Source organism: Rhineura floridana, chromosome 1 (assembly GCF_030035675.1).
Source record: "Rhineura floridana isolate rRhiFlo1 chromosome 1, rRhiFlo1.hap2, whole genome shotgun sequence".
NCBI classification, from domain to species: Eukaryota; Metazoa; Chordata; class Lepidosauria; order Squamata; family Rhineuridae; genus Rhineura; species Rhineura floridana.
In genome coordinates, this window is record NC_084480.1 from 188558943 (window position 1) to 188579843 (window position 20901).

Consider the following 20901-nt stretch of genomic DNA (forward strand, 5'->3'; position numbering starts at 1 on the left):
TTTAAGTTACCAGAATACAGTCTAGGAGTACAGCCCAATGAAAGGGGCAGCTATATCTATGATTAGGAAGTAAGTTCACATCAGTGACACCAATGGTCCAAAAAAGAAAATCAATAGCTAGTCAAGGAAGCTAGATAAGCAGGAGAGACCAGTTGACTAGTGAAATATCTGTTTTAACATCTCTGAAGTCATGGAAGAAATACACTCACTACAGATACTATCCTGGCTTGACCTTGATTAGAACCCCACAGAGTACAATGGGTCAAGTTAGGCCAAGATTTGTAGCACCATGGAAAGCTCTGATGAAGTCTGGCACTTTTGCAGCTTTTTGTGCTTTCCGTGCCAGATCACCCATCCCTGGCTCCACCCGTCCTTTTGGAGGAGGAGGAGGAATCTTGGAGGAGAAATGGAGCCTCACTTTCTGTTGCATATAAAGGAAGGGTAGCTTTTAACCTTGGTGGATATGCAGTAGTGCACCCTGCCTCTTACAGACTGAGAAGTCCCATAGATTGTGGTCCCTCAAATTAAGCAGCTCGTGCTAGTAGGAATTTGTATGCAATGAGACTGCTACTTAATAGTTTTTTCCCCGTGATTGAAATGTGATGATTCATCATTACCTAGTCCTGCAAACATATGCTTCAGCCCACATGCATGTTAAGGGTTTATTCACACTTGTAAAACTAAACAAATGTTTGCCACTTCACTGGATTAAGAGGGTGTCTTTTTCCCTCCACTGAATATTTGTTTTTGTAGCGGAATTGCAGGCAGTGTTGACAAGTGACTTACTAAAAGAAATTGAGAAATGAAGTCATTTCAGGGGCAGACCTGTGGCTGAGAACAGAGTAATCCTCCTCCTCTCTGAGAATCCCCTCCAGGTTTGTTGCGTGAGCCAGCATGGGGATGTGCATCCCTGGCATGGACAGAGTTGGTTCTTCAGGAGGTGCAGGCTCTGAGGGTATAGAATCTGGAGTTATCCATTCAGGTGTCCCCAGCCTTTGATTAAATGGGCTTAGTCTCTGGCTCAGGCCTGGCCCTGATGCTGGGCCCAATTTGATTTCTGGCCTCTCCATTGCTGATGGTCTGATGGATCTGGCTGTCCTCATCAGAATTTGAGTCCAACCTCAAGACTGCTTTTCAGGGGAGATTCCTGACAAATCCAGTCTGAATGATGAAAATTTACATTCTGAACACACCTGTTTGTTTGAGAGGCAGGCATTCCTAGTAATTGTGTGTGCTGAGAAAGAAGGTATCTACTTCATGATATAAACTTCAAAAACATCTATTTGCATTCAGCCTGTACATGATCTTGTTGAAGGCAAGGGAGGATGCATCTTCTAGTTAAAGCATCTTGAAAAATAACAGAGAACACAAAACTGCTTTGAGTAAATTCATGTTGTCTCATTAGGCTGGATAGGGCAACTTATTACAAGACATATGTGTCAGGTGTCATTACTTTCCCTTCTGTGCTTTTCCTGAACCTTTGATATACTGATTTGCCCAGGCAACGTGTTGTCCAGAAAGTGGTGATGTAATTTCTTGCTTGAGTTAAGTAGAGTGGATAGAATTAACATGTTAGCCCTTCAGACAAGAGGATTAATTTTTCTTCCTTTTTTTTTCCATCTAGAGGAAGGTAATTCTGAGACCTAATTTTCACTGAGGTGATAATCTGTGTCTAGCCTATACCACTCCAGGCCACAGGTGGGAGCATACATGACTGAATGCTTTCCTATACAAAAATGAATACATCTCTGAACATAGAAAACTTGGGTGTCAGGGAGAAAGCTAGACTAGAACTCTTCTCCCTGATACCTAGGCCCCATCTGCACTACACATTAAAGCAGTATCGTCATGGCTTTCTCCAAAGAATACTGGGAACTATAGTTTGTTAAGGGTGCTGAGAGTTGTTAGGAAACAGATCTACAATTTCCAGAGTTCTCTGAGAAGAGGGATTGATTGTTAAACCATTCTGGGGATTCAGAGGGGAATCAGGGTCTCCTAACAACTCACAACACCCTTAACAAACTACAGCACCCAACATTCTTTGGAGAAATCCATGGCCATTTAAAGTGGCATAATACTGCTTTAAATATATAGCACAGTTAGGACCCTAGATTTCTATAGGAGAAAACCTTTTGTATGGAACAATAAATCTCATGAGCCTTGCAGTCCAAAATGGTACGGCCGGACATAGGGTTTACAACCACAGCAAGAACTAGGCTCAAATTAATTGTTGCTATACAATGGTGACAGAATTCATACTCTTTGTGAAAAGACTCTCAGGAGAACCATGTCGCTTCTTAGGTCATTTGTGACTCCAGTTTGTTAGTATAGCCTTTTTGTTAAAAATGAACTCTTCAGTACATTATCTGGCAAATGTTTCTTCTTCTACATGTTAAAATGTTTTTCCAAGGCAAAGTTCCAACTAATCACAATGCTGTTGTGTTTTGGCTTCAGGAAGTCGTCATCTTGGCACACAGCACTCCGTCTAAGGAAGAAATCTGAGAAAAAAGATAAAAACAGCAAAAGGGAAGGCAAGTTGGAAAATGGTTACCGTAAATCTCGAGACGGACTTGCCAATAAGGTTTCCGTGAAGGTATTTCTTCCTGATATTGTGTTTTTAATAATGATTTCATGGTGGGGGAAATGGGCCAACTTTTAACCTAGAAAACAAGTACTGTATCTTATTTTAAAATAAACATTGTTTTGTTTCTCTGTATTTCCTGTTACCTGCTATTACTTGAGATACAAAGTACTAAAGACCTGTTTTCATGTCATATTTTAGGGCGTCTGTATAAAATTCAAAACTATGGATTGCTTAGCTTTACCGAGGATAATCACACTTACTGAAGAGTAGATCCCATTGAATTCATTCTGAGTAAACATTATTAGGATAGATAGCACTGTAAATGTGATATTATTTTTTAAAAATAGAGGCTAGCAAGATTCTTGCAGAAATCTGGTAGGTTGCATTTGCTGCATTTCAAAATGCATTTAAATAGATTTGTGCTTGAACAAATCATGTGGAGTAAGTGGTAAGAGTAAATGTTCGAGAACAGAGAACCTGGCTGGCAGAAAATGCTTGATTATAGGTATACACAGGCTGAATGTATCAGTGTATTGGGGGCATGTTGGGAGGAAGGGATGGGGAAAGGTTTTCATAAGAAAAGAGGATAGCTGGACTTAGTAAAGGAGCTGGGGCAAGAGCTTTTAAGAAAGCCATTAGAGTAACAACCAATAGAAGGGTTGGCACCTCAACATGAGCAGAAGACACCTTGTTGTAGCTACCTTTTCACGTTGCTAAGGTCCCCATGTCAGAAGAGGATTAGAGGTACATTCTTTTAGGTTCTATTGTTCTGGGCTGCCCAGTTTTAATAACATACAGTTCCTTCCTTATGGAATAGCAAACACACATAAAGAGACTTCCGATAGTACAGTAAGGCTTGGTCAGCTTTACTCGGAGGGTTATATTGCAGAGAAGATTACTCACTTTTCATTTTTCTGGCACAACCTAATACCTTGGGGTGGAGTACATGAGTCACGTTTCAGAATCAGTATTAAAATCACACAAGTTGAGCTGGCAGGTAGCAACAACTGGCTCAGAGAATAACAATAAGCAAATAAGCAAGTATGGTTGGCATACTTTCAGACAGAAATGGACGTGTTCCATGCTGACCAAGCCATCTTTAAATTAGACCACAGTTCAGAAGTTAAAAGCATCTTTCCTAAGTCCTAATTAATCCTTTCAGTAGTAGTAGTAACAGTGTCAGTAGTGACATCCATGGCTTCCTCAGTTTCTCAATAGTTCCTTTACTACTGCTACATAGGATATTAGATTATGTAATAACATCTAAATCTCTTTTCAGCAGACAGTAGCATTTTGTTTATTTGATGCAACCATCACAATAGACCTCATGTGCATGACAGAAGACTCCTACATCCTCTAAGCCTGTCACCAAACAAGACCAGAAATGTCTGGCTTTAGGTTAGACTGAAATCAGAAGGTCATAAACCTTTACTATCGCATATATATCCCTTTGCCATATCTTCATATTTTAAATCCAGATCCATACTCCTACAATGTACATTTTGAATATCCAAAAAAAGGGAAGGGCAGTTCTCAAGTCAGATATAATTAACAAGACAATCCATCATAATAAGAAGAAACAATATCTAGAGATCAGTTACATACGGATTTACCAGTACAATGGCTAGGATCACTGCTCATTGTAAGTGCATGGGGGCATTTCTTGAACCACCTGGGGTGAAAATTCTGTTTACTAGATTTGTAGTTTTAAAATTCTCTCTATATAATGCCATCATGCAATATCATCTGGATCCAGCATACTGGCACCAACATGCGTTTGGATGATGTAACACACAGTGTTTTGTCACAATTGGTTCTCCAGGATTCTGGGTACTCCACAATTCCTGTCCTGAAGGGAGGGGTTTAGAGTTCTAAAAATGTTCATTCTACCTGATATATACCTGAAGATAAGATCTGAAGAGCAGGGCATTGTAATGTGGCAGGTCTTCAGGGATCCAGGCAAAGGGGTCTTTACTGGTGGCATTGTTGATAGAGGGAGGAAAGAGTGCTGGCTAGCTATGTACAGCTTCTCAAGAAACTTCTTGGGATGAAAATCCTTTTGCTGATCTGTTATGTCCTGTTTTAGGGAAGGTAGTGAAAAAGGTTTTGATGGTACAGTTGCAGAGCCATTTGGATTCTAATAATACCCATCTAGATTTCAACCTTTTTTTGGCATAAATACCACATTTGCCAGGTTGACACATTTTCTGTTGATCATGATACACCAAGGACACCTGGTTATTCTGATTATTGTTGACCTTACAGCATCATTCAACACAAGTGGCCATGGGTCACTATGCCAAGAGAGATGTTTCAGACTTCAGTTTCAGCTAATACTTTTCAACTTTCCTTTTCAGCTTCTCAACCCCAACTATATTTATGATGGTAAGTTGAGTTTAAGCTCACAGTTGTCAATATCATGAAAATACATTTTTCATTTGGTCTTCATGTAGAGGAAGAATTCATGTCCAAAATACATTTAAAATGTAGCTGATGAGCCTACTAATCCATCAGAGGGTAATATCTGTGAGGGTGCAAGCCTTTAGGGTTCTGCAGATGCAATTCCTCTTCTGTCATTTTCTGCATACTATAATCTCTAAACTACTGGGGGTGAGAAATGGGCCTTGGTAGTCACCAATAGACAGTGATGGATGCATCAGCTGGTCTGACTAAAGGCTTCAGAGAGATGCATTTTATCAGAGATGCAATAACAGAAATTCTGATTGTCCCATGTCTTGCTACATCTTCTTGGTATCTTGTGAGAAACAATTGTGTTGTCACAGGAAAATATAATTGGTCACATTTGAGAAATAATGTATCTGGCACACATTTCTTTCATATTTAATTTAACCATGAAGGTTCAATCTAAATGAATCAAAATGAGATGCTAAAATCCTGAGATGATAAGAGTGGAATGTACCACTTTAAATTATAGATGGGGAATACCATTTTCAATGTTCCATGCCAGAAGAAAACAACATAGCAGATAAAAAATAATCTACCATTGTCTTTTGTGCTACCTGCACAGCCCCACATATAATCCATAGGTTATTCCATAAACTGTTTTTATCTTTGAAATAACTATTGTTTGTAGCAATGTTCCCTGTCTTGCTGTGCTAGATTTCTACTTGCATATACTTTTTTAGAGATGGGTAAGATTAATAAAGGTCACCCCCACTTGCAATCCAAAGTAGTACAATTCATTTTAACACCTCAAGATTTGAACACCTCATTCTGCTTCAATCCTTACCTTCCTCCTACCTTTTTCTTTTTAAAGGAAAGGATAGGGAACATGCTTGGGATTCTGCTATATGTCTGGGGTGCTGTTTGGATTTTGTTCTCATTATATGGGATTCTTCTGAGGAGCATACTGGGAGTAGGCTTTAGACCTCTGCAATCTCTCTTCTACTCTCCTCCTATTTCAAAGAGGGAAACACCTAAACTCTTCAAGTTTACTCTCCCAGGGTTCAGGGCAATCTCATGTTTAAGTAACCACAGGACCTCAGAGAGCTTGTATTCCCCTTGCCTTCTAGTGAGAATGCATAAGCCAGTATGAGCCCAAGGCCCATTCCTAATCTTTCCCTGGGGAAAATCCTGGTAGTTTAGGGGTAAATGCATCCAAGTGGGCTTTAAGACATAGGAATGGGCCTTAAACTGTACCTGTAGCAGTAATATTCCAGAGATAACATATTCATGCCTCTAAATTGCATGTATTTAAGTGATGGACAAGATGTATAATTTTAACCCTTTAACGGCAATCACTTTTCTCCCAGTTCCCCCAGAATTTATAATACCATTAAGCGAGACCACATGCGAGATAGGAGAGACTGTCATTCTTAAATGCAAAGTCTGTGGCCGTCCCAAAGCTTTGGTTACTTGGAAGGGTCCTGATCATAACACACTGAGCAGTGACAGTCGCTATAGCATCTCATACAGGTATTGTGGCTTCTACATGTTGCATGCTTTATACTGTGAATGGGAGGTTTGTAAGTGAGATAGATGGCAAGAAAGTGTAAATAATAGTTTAAAGGAATTAGATGTTCACAACCATTGTTATACAAACACACACACACTTTTGCATACCACATGAATTTTGGAGATTTTCCTCAACGTTTTGATTTTGTGTTTTCTTCACTGCTACTGAAGATTGCTTTTTAGTCAGTATTGCTCAAGGTATATAATGGCATGCACGTACACAGTGGAAGAAGTGAGAAATGCTAACCAAGTGTTAGGGAATGAATAATTTAACCTCGTAGTGACAGTAGTGAAAATCGCCCTTGTACAAAATTGTAAACTGATTTGGTTTTGTTTTATTATCTTCTAAAAGACTAGAACTGTAATGTAACACAGTCTGATGAAAGAAGATTAGGGATACCTAAAGAGAAGAGAACATTAAGGCATTTGGTATGTATAAATCTCACATGATTACAATTTATGATATTTTGCAGTGATTTAGGAGAAGCATCTCTGAAAATCATGGGTGTAACCACAGAAGATGATGGTATCTATACCTGTATAGCTGCAAACGATATGGGTTCCGTTTCATCTTCAGCCAGTCTACGAGTTTTAGGTGGGTTGTTTTCTATGGTGAGGATGCATCAAATAAAGATCGTAATGCATTTGCCATGTTAAATGCTCGATGTAGATTATTTTTCCCTTTTTCAGGTCCTGGAAGTGATGGGATCATAGTAACCTGGAAAGATAACTTTGATTCCCTGTACAGTGAAGTGGCTGAGCTTGGCAGGTATGACTCACCCTAAACATATCACCATTCACATGTTTGGAGATAAATGAGTTCTGTGCACCTCTCTCCTTTCTTCATTCATGGCCAGAAGGAGAATTTCATCAGAGTTAGTTTCAGTTTGCATGATTCCTGCCTTCTTGTTGTATGTGATCTGGGGATTGTGGTTTAAAATGATCAGTTTCAAAAGCTGACTTATTTAACTAACCAGGGTTTGATTTAAACCATGATCCCTGGTTTCACACAAAAAGCCAGGATTTGTGGAAACAAACTAACTGTGATGAAGTTCTTCTTCTGGTTGAGAGGGAGGGTAGTGTGTGAGCCCAAGGCTGCCAGTGGCTTTCTACTGATGCATGTAGCAATAACTATGCTACATGTGAATATATATAACTATGTAACGTGAACGCAGCCAGAGTTTAATTTTGTTCTTGAATTGCCCTTTTGTAATCTCTCATCTGAAAATACTGTCTCACATCTGAAAATACTGTCATATTCACTTATATTAGAATCGTAGAGTTGGAAGGGTCTTATAAGGTCATCCAGTCTAACCTCCTGCTCAAAGCAGGAATCCAAATTAAAGCATACCTGACAGGTGGCTGTCCAGCTGCCTCTTGAATACCTCCAGTGTTGGAGAACCCACCACCTCTATAGATAATTGGTTCATTGTCGTACTGTTCTAACAGTTAGGATGTTTTTCCTGATGTTCAGTCAAAATCTGGCTTCCTGTAACTTGAGCCCATTAGTTCATGTCCTGTACTCCAGGATGAACAAGAAGAGACCCTGACCCTCCTCTGTGAAAACCTTTCAAATACCTGAAGAGTGCTATCATATCTCCCCTCAGTCTTCTCTTCTCAAGGCTAAACCTGCCCATTTCTTACAGCCTCTCCTCATAGGGTTTCCAGTCCCCTGATCATCCTTATTGCCCTCCTATTCCAGTTTGTCTGCATCCTTCTGAAAGTGTCATGTTCAGAACTGGATGAAATACTCAAGATGAGGCCTAACCAGTGCTGAATAGAGGGGAACTAGTACATCACACAATCTGGAAACTATACTTCTGTCAATGCAGCCTAAAATAGCATTTGCCTTTTTTGCAGCCATATCACACCATTGGCTCATATTCAGCTTGTGATCAACAACAATTCCAAGATCCTTCTTGCATGTAGTATTGCTGAGCCAAGTATCCCCCATCTTATAACTGTGCATTTGGTTTCTTTTTTCTAGGTGTAGAACTTTGCACTTATCCCTGTCAAATTTCATTCTGTTTTCAGCCCAGTGCTCCAGCCTATCAAGATCCCTTTGAATTTGGTTTCTGTTTTCCAGGGTATTAGCTATTCCTCCCAATTTTATATCATCTGCAAATTTGATAAGCATTCCCTGTACATCCTCATCCAAGTCGTTAATAAAAATGTTGAAGAGCACTGGGCCCAGGACTGAGCCCTGTGGCACCCCACTCATTACCTCCCCCCTGTTTGAGAAGCAACCATTGATAGGCAGTCTTTGAATACGATTATGTAGCCAACTGTGGATCCACCTGATAGTTGTTCTATCCAGCCCACATTTAGCTAACTTGTTGATCAAAACATCATGGGGCATTTTGTCAAAAGCTTTGCTGAAGTTGAGATACAGTATGTCCACAGCATTTCCACAGTCTACCAGGGAGGTTATCAGATCAAAAAATGAGATAAGATTAGTCTGGCAAGACTTGTTCTTCATGAATCCATATTGGCTTATAGTAATCACTGCATTGGAAGAGCACTCTCTTTTCAACTTGTACACCTGATTTTAAATGGCAGTCCAGAACAATAACAAACATGTCCAGGCTAATTTAATATAATTGGTTCTGATAATTATTATTATTATGCTATTTTATTAGTATTGCTTTGTTTTAAGTGTCTCAGATATTGGACAATTACCTTCCATTTCAAAGTGTGAACGTTTTTCTAATAGTTCAAAACAACTTTGAATATGTGTGTCTGCAGGTGTGAAGCATGAAAATCAATATAGCTTTGTCTCTCATATTCTTTGTCTTGTAAAACTGACTTCCTTTCCCATTTTTGTTTTTCAGGGGCAGGTATTCTGTCATTAAGAGATGTGATCAAAAGGGGACCAAGCGAGAAGTAGCCGCTAAGTTCATAAATAAGAAACTGATGAAAAGAGATCAGGTCACCCATGAACTTGGAATAATGCAGAATCTCCAACACCCTCAGCTTGTCGGCCTCCTTGATACCTTTGAGACTTCCACCAGTTACATCTTGGTGTTAGAGATGTGTGTGGCCTTTAAATTATTTTATATTATGTTGTATAATGTTATGGTTCATTTATATACTGCTTTTTGGCCCAAAGGCTCCCAAAGTGGTAAATAGAATATTCATACAAAAGAAAAATACAGTAAAAGAAAGTACAATAAATCAGCCAAAACAGTATAAAAAGAAATCATCAGATACCCATCAATCACAATTTATATACATTTGTGAGCTGCATTCATCCTCTCACCACAGATGCAGCTTCCCAGAAATCCACCTTTCATTTGAACCAGGTTAATTCACATCCACAACCAGTCACCTAGAGGGAGTACCATCAGCCTCATCACACCTCAAAGGGAGGATGACCCTTGGGTGTGTCCCCCTTCAGGGTCTCCCTGCTGGCGATAGCCCAAACAATAGCTTCCAAATAAATAGGCTTTCCCCCTGGAAATTAGTCACAGTTGTGGCAAGTTCTTGTGCTTCACGAGCAGGCCTAGTAGGCCAAATTTTCTGGCTCTTACAACAGACTGCACTTCTTCAGGTGCAACAGAAAAGGGTTGAGGAGGCTTAAATTAGTATCTCCCAGCCAGCCAGCAATAGTCCTGTTACTGCTCCCTGCAGATATTTTGCTCCTATTTGATACCTGAATTTTATTATAATATAAATCAGTTGTGGCCATCCAAGTGCCTGTAGACCATATCCAGTCCACAAGAGTGTGGAGATTCTGGACTACCACATCAGCCCCATATTGGGGAAGCCACTTCTTCTGCAAGAACAACCTTTTTTTGAATTTGGATACTGAATCTCTAACACACCCATGCCCTAGATTCTTAAATGGGAAAGACCCTTCTGGACACTGAAGCAGTCATCCTTTGTAGACTGCATAGATGATCTGACTCTAAAGAAACAGGCAGCTTAAAGCATATAGACTTTGCTTAAAGTGTCCCATGAGCCAAAGGCCCACACACACACCCAAAATAACTACGATTGGTTCTCGGGCCTCTGTTGCTTGGCAGGCCACTCACTCAGGTTGCCAAACAAAGCCAGGATTAAGCCAGGATCCTGGGTTCAGACATAATGGCAAACATTTAAAGCAAGCTAAGATTCATAAGCTAACAAAAACCCATGTTTTCAATTTGTGGCTTATTGCCACAAATCAAACCATGGTTACTTTCCCGGAATGTGCTCGGATTTTCAAACAAACCATAATTAAGCTAAACAAGCTATTGCTTAACTTTACATGCAAAGGTGGCCAATATGTTGTGCACTCATTTTCTAGATGTCAATTATTTAAGATAGGAAAATACTACGTAATGAGTTCTTGTCCTTTCTTTGTGAGAACATCTTCATAAATGCAACCTGCATGTGATAAAACACCTGAGTGCATTCCTTTTGTTTAAATCAAGCTGCATTTCCACACTTCTACTTCAGTTTCATCATAAGAATGAGTAACCACAGAGCAGTAATGGGGATTTCTCACTTTATGGTGAGGGTTTGTGTTTGCTTGTTTTTTAAAGGTTAATTAATTTCTTCACATTACCACCTCATAGTCAGGACCAGCAAAGTTAAGCAACCTGCTTTTCTCCCCTCACAAATATGGACAGTTGATTTTCTTTTTTAACTCGGCACTTATGCTTCCATAGGGCTAACCAGGGTCGCCTTCTGGACTACATTGTGCAATGGGGAAACCTCACTGAAGGAAAAATCAAGCTGTATCTGGAGGAGATTCTGGAAGCTTTACAGTATCTTCACAATTGCAGAATAGTGCACTTGGACCTAAAGGTGATCTGGGTAACAGGTTTTTCTCCCCTGAGTACATTGATACCAGGACATGATTCAGAGTACCTAGATGTTTCTAACTAGTAAGTGGTCCAGTCTTATGAAGGAAACAGAGTGCATCCAGTTGGGCGTATTAGCACAGTCCCATCTCCTTACTGCACAAAGGCTATAAGTGCTGTGAGAGGCTTGTGTGAATAGAGCATATTTCTAAAGGGAACTCAATGTACAATGGTATCCAAAGCACACACTGAGCTGGGTTCACACCCCACAATAAGCCAAGATGTTTATGCTTACTGTGAACCCAGCTCTCCTCATGCTTTGTTTAGAGAGAAGCAAACGGGTTAAAAAATATTAATTTGGCTTTTTTCTACGTGCCATTCTTGATAAACTAGGTGAAATTATTGTGGTATTTCACATCTTTGTCCCAGTATCGGTTCACATAATTCTTCATGTTGGGGGCAATATAGTCATGGCATGGGGGTTCTGTAATTGGAACTCCCAAATGTCCCAACAGCAGCCAGAAAGAGGAACTGAATTAGGGGCATCCGGGAAGGAGAGGCTTAATCATGCCAATTCCCGAATGCAAATCTCCCCCCTCTCTGAAGCTGCTGTTAACCACTGAGGAGAAAGCATAGAGGCTCCCATATTGTCCCTGTGTGTTTTGTCCTATGTGACTGACAGCAGATTCCCTAGGAGCAAAATTCCATGGCATTGAGGGGAGAGGATCAGACTCTTCCCCCTTCCCCTCACCCAGGGCTATAGCCCCGATCCTCACTACCACTTCTCCAGCAGCTGCTTTTAGCAAAATAAAAAGAGGTTGGGAGATGCACTCACACATCTCTTGCATCATGTTTAGGTTTGCCTTTCGTACATTAAATGGGTATCATGGTCAGCATGTTGCAATATATTCATCTCATCACATTATGCTGTGAGTTGAGATTTATTTTGGAATTAAGATCGTCACAGTTTTCCAGAGATTTTGCCAAGCTGACCATTTTAAAGTTGTCATGGTTGGCAAGTGCTGGCTCCCCTCTAAGGCTTGAAAGTACAAGTAAGGATGTTACAAGTAAGGCTGTTCAAATATTTTGAGGTGGTTTGACGTAGCAGTGAAACGTTCCCTCCTTTATGTCTTCCAGCCCGAAAACATTCTGGTGGATAAGAGCTTGGCCAAAGCAACAATCAGACTGGCTGACTTTGGAGATGCAATCCAGCTCAACACCACCTATTATATCCACCAGTTGCTTGGAAACCCAGAGTTTGCAGCTCCCGAAATTATCCTTGGAAATCCCGTCTCCTTGACCTCAGATGTGTGGAGCCTTGGAGTGCTCACATATGTTCTCCTTAGTGGCGTGTCTCCTTTCCTGGATGAAAGCATAGAGGAAACCTGCCTGAACATTTGTCGCTTAGACTTTAGCTTCCCAGATGACTACTTCAAAGGAGTAAGCCAGAAGGCCAAAGATTTTGTCTGTTTCCTATTGCAGGATGATCCAGCCAAGCGTCCTTCTGCTGCACTGGCCCTCCAGGAGCAATGGCTGCAGCCAGGCAGTGCCAAAAGTGCTGACAGCATTGACATAGCCAGACTGACTTCATTCATTGAGCGGCGAAAACACCAGAACGATGTTCGACCCATTCGTAGCATTAAAAACTTCTTACAGAGCAGGCTCTTGCCAAAAGTTTAACCTATCTTTGATGTGTTCTCTCATTCTCTTTCACCTGTCAACTAAACCGAGGGTGAAGCTCTGCTGCCAATCAGCTGTTGACTTGAATTTGGGGTGAAGAAAAACAAAGAATTCAATCAGCTGCTAGCGTGTTCATCGTGTGGAAATGCATTCCAAGTAAATCTAAACACGGTTGTACTTGGGACTAGCACTGCAAAACTATGTTGGGGTGGAGGACTTGTACTCTGCAAAAGGCAATGAAGAACTTTACACTTAATACAGTATTTTATTCAGGGTTCTGCAAAAAAAAAACTTTTTTTAAAACGTCAAAAAGAATTAAAATTTTGCAAATGATCTTAACTAGCATTTTCAAGATTTTAGACAAAGGAAATATCCCTTTGTTCAAAGCACTGGTATTGAGAGAGAAGATACAGAAACTGACTGTAAAAGAAGACTGAACAAAATGGCTGCCCATCCAGATGGTGTCCATTTTGACCCATCTTATTTTATTCTATTTTATTTTTTGGGACTTGGACATAGAACTTTCCAGTTGCCTCGCCTGTGTGTATCTTGCATAGCAGTGCACTGAGATTGAACTCTGCTTATAAGTGCATCCAACCTCAAGATTTTTGCATACAGATAGAATGAACCATTTTGCTCTGATGAAATGTAGGCCTTACTTGTAAATAGACTGTTACCTGCCTTCAATCTGTGTCTCTTTAATTCCCCCCCTTCTCCTCTCCCTAATAATTCCCCCTAAATGGTGGTATACCACTGTTGCGGGTCTTCAGTTCAGGTCAGCCTTGGCTTGACCTATCAGAAAAGAACTCTTGGGTTTGGTGTCCATAGGCCAACCTCTTATCGTCAAGCAGTATACAGCAGGAAGAAAATACTGTAAATGCACTCAACTTTGGGATTTTCTTTTTTATTTCATATCATGTGCAATGTTGTGGCTTTAACATTTTATGCAACTATTTATGAGGACCTCTGTTGTAACTGTAATAAAGATATAGAAAAAAGCACATTCATGGTATGGCGAACTTTATGACTTTGTGTTTGGAATTTCCAGGGGTAGGGTGGGGGATGGCTAGGGTATATCACTGTGTCATTAACTTGAGCCTTAGCTTAGGACCTAGTTCATGTTTTTCTGGTTTTAAAGGATTGTAAAATTATTTTCATTTCCTGAAATGCAAACTGGATAAGAAAAATAAGGTGACATTTTAAAGAAGTTTGTTTTGTTTGTTTGTTCAAAATGCCAAAGTATTATTCCCCCCCCCCCCCCAGCAATCTCTCATATTTGGAATTTTCAGATTTGTCTGTTGTTTCCTGTACATTAACTGAATGGATGATTTTGTGCTCTTTGGAGAAAATATTGTCAAGCAGTCATGGTCATAAATGAATCCAGTACCTGACAAAAAATAACTTTTTTAATAAGGATTTTAAGACATTGACAATATTGGAAGCATCAGTGAACTGACGTGGATGTTCAGTCATCCATGTTTCTCTTTGTGATTAATGCTTGTTGAAGCAAACCAAGCCGGCATCCCCTTACAAAATAGATATAGCAGTCCATCTTAAGCCATAATCTGGCTTTGGTTTTAATTTTAATATTTGCAATTTCCATTGTAATCTATTTATTTCTCTTTTTTTCTTGTTTGTAAAGTTGTACAGAAACTTTTTAAACAAAAATTAAAATCAAAACTGAATGAATATGTATTCATACCAACCATAACGTTTTTTGCTTGTGAATTCTTTCATTTATTTTAGTTGTATTGCTTTATTTTGCATGTATATTTCTTTGTACAGCAACATTGCGTGTTTACACAGTATGTGATGTGAATATTTTATTTTGCCATCAGTTATTTTAAAAAAAAATTAAACATATTTAAAAGATGTTCCTGATTATTTGTTTTTATCGAAGGCCTCTTGAGTGGATCCATGAATGTTATAACAAATTTCCTTTACTCTAGCAATTATTACTTTTTAAAATATGTTCAGTGTTAAACAAGGTAGCTTAGGAACTTCTTTCTGACTTTTATTATAGATGTATGCCAGATAAAGGCCGGCTGCCCATTATAGCTGATGTTTGCACATAATGATAAGCCAAGGATCTTGGCTTAATAAACCACACTGTGCACAAGCTGCATGCTCCTGCTTTGCATATGCAGTTAAACTAGGAAAAGGGATAACTTAGCATTATGTTTGAATCTGTGGTCATGATTTGTTTCTTTAAAACAAGCCAGGATTGTTATGCAGCCCTAAACCAAGGTTTGTTGTTGGCTTATGAAGTCTAGCTTATTAGAGAAAAGCAAATTGTCATTCTGGATTCAGATATAACACTAAGCTATCCCCTTCCTGGTATATTTACCTGCTTTTGCAAAGGGAGGAACAAAGTCCCATCACAAATATTTGCATTTGCGCAATGGGATTTTTACCCCTCTTCCCCCTGTGCGCCTTCTAAATCTGTTCTACGGGTCTCCCAACCCTCTGGAGCAGATTTGTGGAGGATGGAAGGCAGGGGAAGTCCCACTGTGTAAGCGGAAATTCAGATGCGTTTACTAACTACTGCCCAGTATGTTTTATCGTTGCATGTGAATGTAACTGTCAGATTATTAACAGACCAGAAGAAGCACAGTTAGATGTATTTGTAACTGTGGGTGAACAGTCTGTCTATTTCATTTTTTACAAATGTATTGATCTATTTTGTAGTGTGTTTTTATTCTGTAGTTCAAACCGCAGTAACATTAATTCCCAGGGAGGCTCACATCATGACTGCTTTGCTGCTGTTTACTCACCTGTCAAAGACCTTTTATTTTTCCAGGTTTTTAAACATTTATTTCCAAGCTTTTTAATACTCTGTACCCATGGCTGAAGTAGGGCTTCTTTCAATTGCTTCACCATCCCCCTAAGCTTACATAAATAGTTTACTGGGTGAAGCTATATTATGCGTACATGAGGCAAGATTACCAAAGAACTGCTTCATAGAACAGAAGATCAATACTGCAAGCAATGTGGGCCAAGAAGGACAAAACCTGAGTTGTGTTCTTATCAGGGTTGAGGAAATTGCTCTTCAAAAAGAATAACACTCAAGTGGTATTGGTGGTTTTCCTTTTTAAAAACAGCTAACTCCCAGCACTCATTTTCATGACAACATTTTATGCTTTTCACAGCTCTCCATGTCCGAACAATTTCACAGTTTAAACAGGAAAAACGGGGGTGGGGGCAACCACAAGTGTATATAGCGCATTATACTTTATACTTCTTTAATTTGGCTCCTAGTGAACTATTTTGGATGGTATTGGGAGGCATTTATGTAGGAATGATTTCGACAAAATCTATTGTGTCAGATAACAACAAATGTGCAATGCATAAAATAGCAATATGTTTAGTAGGTGCAAGGAAAAACAATTGGCATTGCATTTGTGGGGGAGGAGCCTGAGCCGGTATGATGTGGAACATTCCAACTACTCAAAAGAGCAAAGCTGTTGGCCATATCACATTTATAGTCCCAATTCTGCACAAAGGAATACACTGTTTGGCTGGAGTGGAAGCTTCCTACAGACCATATAGATGGGAAGGGCTGTGCAGGGCAATGAAAGGACTGGAAAGCTTACCAGGAGGGGGCTCAGAACGTAGGAAATGTAAGGGGCAGAGAAGCAATAGCTAAATGTAAGTGTCAAAGTTGTCCTGCTCGAACGCAAAGAACTCGGATTCAGACACGGCTGTGGTTTTTTCTTTTATTGAAGTAAGAAAGTTTCACTTCAGTGTGCTTCATGAATCTACGTATGGCTTACTTAGAACTCAGCATCTCTCTAGGTCTAACTTTGCTGCACTAAGACGTTGACTCAGCAACTACTTCCCCTCACTCTGCTTATGTAAGGCCTGGGCGGACACCCTACTTGTGTGTGCTGTCACTGTTGGGAGTGTGCGTGCAGGTGAAGACTCCATCTCAATTGTGCCTGTTGAATTTCCCTCCTGGTGTGAGGCGAAAGCACAGCCCCTGCCACCATCCCATCTTCCCCCTCAGGGAGGAGGGCTACCTGTGGGCAACCCAGGGAGAGGGGGAGCATCTGGCTGGGAAACAACCAGCTGGTCACATTGACTTTTCACAGGGCTATGCGGAGATGTTGGGGTTGAGCTGTCAAAGTCCAGAGCTGGGGCGCCTTCTGAGTCCAACTCCCCACTTGGCCCCACACCGGCTCAACCCTCCGACTCTGTCCTTCTCCTCTGCTTCACAGTCCACCTCCAGCAGGGCTCACAACATCATTCCCTCCATGCTGATCCTCCCCCCACCCCGGAGGATTGGTATACTTCATGGAACTCTCTTACCAACTCTGGTGCATGGACGTCTGACGCCACCTCCCAGGATCTTTCCATTCCAAGTTGCTTCTCACTTCTTACTCAGCACTGGAGACAGTTCCTCCCCTTGTTTCATCAGCCTAAGCCAAGCAATTCAGCTATCCCCAGCAATTCTGTGGCCACTAAGCCACTCCACCTGTCTGTCAGGTCTTCTTTCTTTTTCCCTGATCCTCTCCTCTGATGTCTTTTTCTTCTGTACCTCCATGAACACCAATGAATTCCACTAACTCACTGCTGAATAGTACCCAACCACATATATACACTCTTCTGGCCTCTCTTCTCCAGCCCCAGCCAATCACACTGATTAACTGAAAATTCTAAACCTGCACCCACCAATCAAAAATACATACTTTATCTACTTTTGCATCCTGAGAATTCTGAGTCCCTTCCTCACAGTTGTCAGTTAAGGCACCAAGCAACAGTTAAACTACCTTTCACCAGACCAGACAGAAAACTTTCCACATCGAATACATTAAAATGGCCTTTTCAATACTAATGTCAGAAAATACTACACCATTAACACTTAATTCATATAAGCAAGATTTCTTCACATGCACCAACATTCTTTGGAATCCAAAGTATAATTTTTGTACAACATACTTGTGTTGAATAAGGAACTAAACATGACCAGTTTAGATTTCCTTGCAGGTATTTACATTTGGCCAATCCTTCCCCTCCTATTTCAGTTTTCTGCCTAATTTTTGCCCCCTTCGGTCACCAAAGAAGAATGTGAGGTGATGGATAGGTGCATGCATGTTGGGTGTGTCCACTCTACCCCAGATTGTCCCATGTTGAGTGGGAAGGTCCGATGAGGGCTTCAAATAACATTTTGCTAAACACAAGTTAGAAGCCTTTTGCAGCTGGAACCAATAAGGATCTTAGCTCAGTGGTAGAGCACCTGCTTTGCATGCAGAAGGCCTTAGGTTCAATCTCGTACCTCCATGTAGGACTGGAAATGTCCTCAGTCTGAAACCATTGAGAGCCGCTGCCAGTCAGGTGTAGAACACACTGAGTTAGATTGGCCTGACTTGGTATAAGGCCATTTTCTGTGTTCTACAGTTCCCGACTGCACAACCAAATGTGCTTAGATCTTCCAACTAAATGTAGGAAGGTTCAGGATGCAGTGGACACAACCTGGGACACTGAGGGCAGGGCCAGCATGTGCTCTCCGCTCCCCTTCCTTGTTTGTGTACTCACATGTTTCTTTAGAATGCCTTATGAGGCTTATATTTGAGTGTAAAGCAGCATTTCCCACTTTTCTAATATATAAGCCACTTTTTATTCTGAATTAAAATATTAAGTGAAGCAGAGTTAAATTATTCCAAGAGTTCTCTGTTTAATCTCCCCTGCCTTGCCATTCCAAAACAGATACCTGCAAAATCTCAGCAGTAGCTATCTTTGCATAGTCACATTTCCTTACTTATCCTAAATATGCAAAACCCCTGCTATACAGAAATTATCTAAATTCCCAACTATCCTAGATAGTTCCAAGGGCATGAACTCTGCCCACCCCCAAAGCATACATTCTGCTTGGTGGCTCTTTGCCCTGGAGTTTGCCTCTTTCCCATTTATAGATTACACTACATCTGCCCAAGCGTGGTTTGTTTGAACATTCAAGACTTTCAGTTGTGTGTCTATGGCAAGTCGCCCCTTTTTCTTCCACTTGGTTTCTGGAACTAGTTCATTGGCCAATCCAATTAATCCCTTGGTTGAAACTAGTAGTATGCTGAAAATTTCTCTTGCATTTTTTTTTTACCATTCTACATCAATTGACAAAAGAAATTGTGTTTGGAAATTATCAATGGGAAGAGAAAAATTTGGTGAAATTCCCCTGGGGCAGGGTTATCCTTATCTCACTTTTGAGGTTACCAAGCGGTGTTTGTGAGCGTCCTTTCTTTCATTCCAGAAATCCTTTCTCGAGTGGTCTGCACTCTGCAGCCTTCCCAGATGCCACACTTTAACTAAAGCTCAGGGGAAGACATCATAAGGTAACTCCTCCCATGGGGCTTTTCCTATTCAGGAACTGTAGGCAGCTAGGGAGGCTGTAGAGCACTGGAAAAATATTTACTGCAAGAAATAAACACCCATACTAACTTTGACCACCTCACAATGACAAGGTACATTCAAAACCACACACCAAAACTGTCCCTGAGAATAAGAGAAAAAATGAGGCCTCTTTCAAAAAGGAAGAAAACTTTCAAGAAATTGGAGGGTAGGGTTACATGTTCACCACTTCCCCATGTTTTGTTTTCTTTGGAAAAAGAGAGGTCTGGTAAGTTACAGTGTTTTTGTAAAGTCATGTCCATTAATTTCAATAGATCTACTCTGAGTATTCTAGCATGGAATACCACCCAATAATAATAATTCCCTGAACATCTCAGATAATTTATAAGCAAGAGACATGGCCAGGCCAGCAAAGCTGGCATTTATTACATTTTTTTAAAATTGGCATAGGAATCCACATAAAGTGTGGATTACATTCTACTCATTCAGACTCAAGCAAAAATACAAATATTTGTTTGAACAGTGTTATGCTTTTTGCACAAGTTAGGGGGTAAAGAAAAAACACCATTTGCGGCAGGCTTGCAGAACGGTAGTCAGCAGGAAATGACATGAACAAAGGGAGAAGGAGGGAGTGGGCATGGACTCACAAAAGCATTGGAGCTAAGCATCTGCAAGCCCCTAGAGGTACAAAGAACAGACAGTTTTTCCTTCCCTTTTTGGATTAAAATTGGATTTATTTGCTGTGGATTAAAAGGTAAAAGCAGCGGCTATGTTCACCTTGCCTAAAACATCATGTAACCGCTGCAAATTAAACGGGTCTGCAATTAGTGCCAGACTCACACTGAAGCTCCGTGTAAACTAATCCTTCGGTTGATATGCTAACTGCATCCTTTCCTGGACAGGGATAGCTTAGCCATTGCTATTCAAGCACCTTGTAATTTCACTGTTGGACTACTGTAATGGATTCTATGTAAGGCTTCCCTTGGGATCAGTCTGGAAGCTGCACCTGGTGCAGAATGCCATGGCCAGGTTGCTGAGTGGAACGCCTGGAAGTGTTTTAACATTTTTTCTTGTGTTACATTCTCAGTATTATTCTTCTATTAGCCTAATAAAGCTGAGGTAACTGCACTGGCTGCTGAACAGCTACCATGGCATGTTCAAGGTCTTGCTAATATCACTTTGAACAACTCAGGACCAGATTACCTGAAAGATGGCCTGCCCCCGTATAGACCTGTAAGATCACTTTGATCATCTGGGGAAATGTTACTCATGATACCACACCCTACAGAATATCATACAGTAGTAACCAAAAACGGGCATTTCCCACTATTTCTCGGGTACTGTGGAATACCCTTCCCTCTGCCATAGGTGAAGCACGAACCCTCAGCAAGCTCCAGAATGTCTCAGATATTTTTGTTATATATTTGGATCACTTCTTGGCCGGGTGCTTAACACAGAATAATGGCCTATTGGACGCCACAATTTGATGTAATGTGTGAGATGCCTCATATAATCTGTGGGGGCCTACCTTCT

The 20901-nt window shown here is 40.5% G+C and overlaps 1 protein-coding gene across 4 annotated transcripts in view; it reads left to right on the plus strand.

The window, feature by feature from the left end:
- The window catches only part of TRIO (trio Rho guanine nucleotide exchange factor), a 279134-nt gene extending 265107 nt beyond the window's left edge, over positions 1 to 14027 (plus strand). For all 4 annotated transcript variants that reach the window (XM_061589377.1, XM_061589385.1, XM_061589393.1 and 1 more), the window contains 8 exons: positions 2455 to 2593; positions 4942 to 4969; positions 6358 to 6520; positions 7033 to 7154; positions 7250 to 7328; positions 9391 to 9591; positions 11212 to 11350; positions 12484 to 14027. In XM_061589377.1, coding sequence (XP_061445361.1) covers positions 2455 to 2593; positions 4942 to 4969; positions 6358 to 6520; positions 7033 to 7154; positions 7250 to 7328; positions 9391 to 9591; positions 11212 to 11350; positions 12484 to 13026 — 1414 coding nt within the window. In that variant the 3' untranslated portion in view covers positions 13027 to 14027. The remainder of the gene's footprint in view (positions 1 to 2454; positions 2594 to 4941; positions 4970 to 6357; positions 6521 to 7032; positions 7155 to 7249; positions 7329 to 9390; positions 9592 to 11211; positions 11351 to 12483) is intronic.
- Positions 14028 to 20901: the final 6874 nt, after the last annotated feature.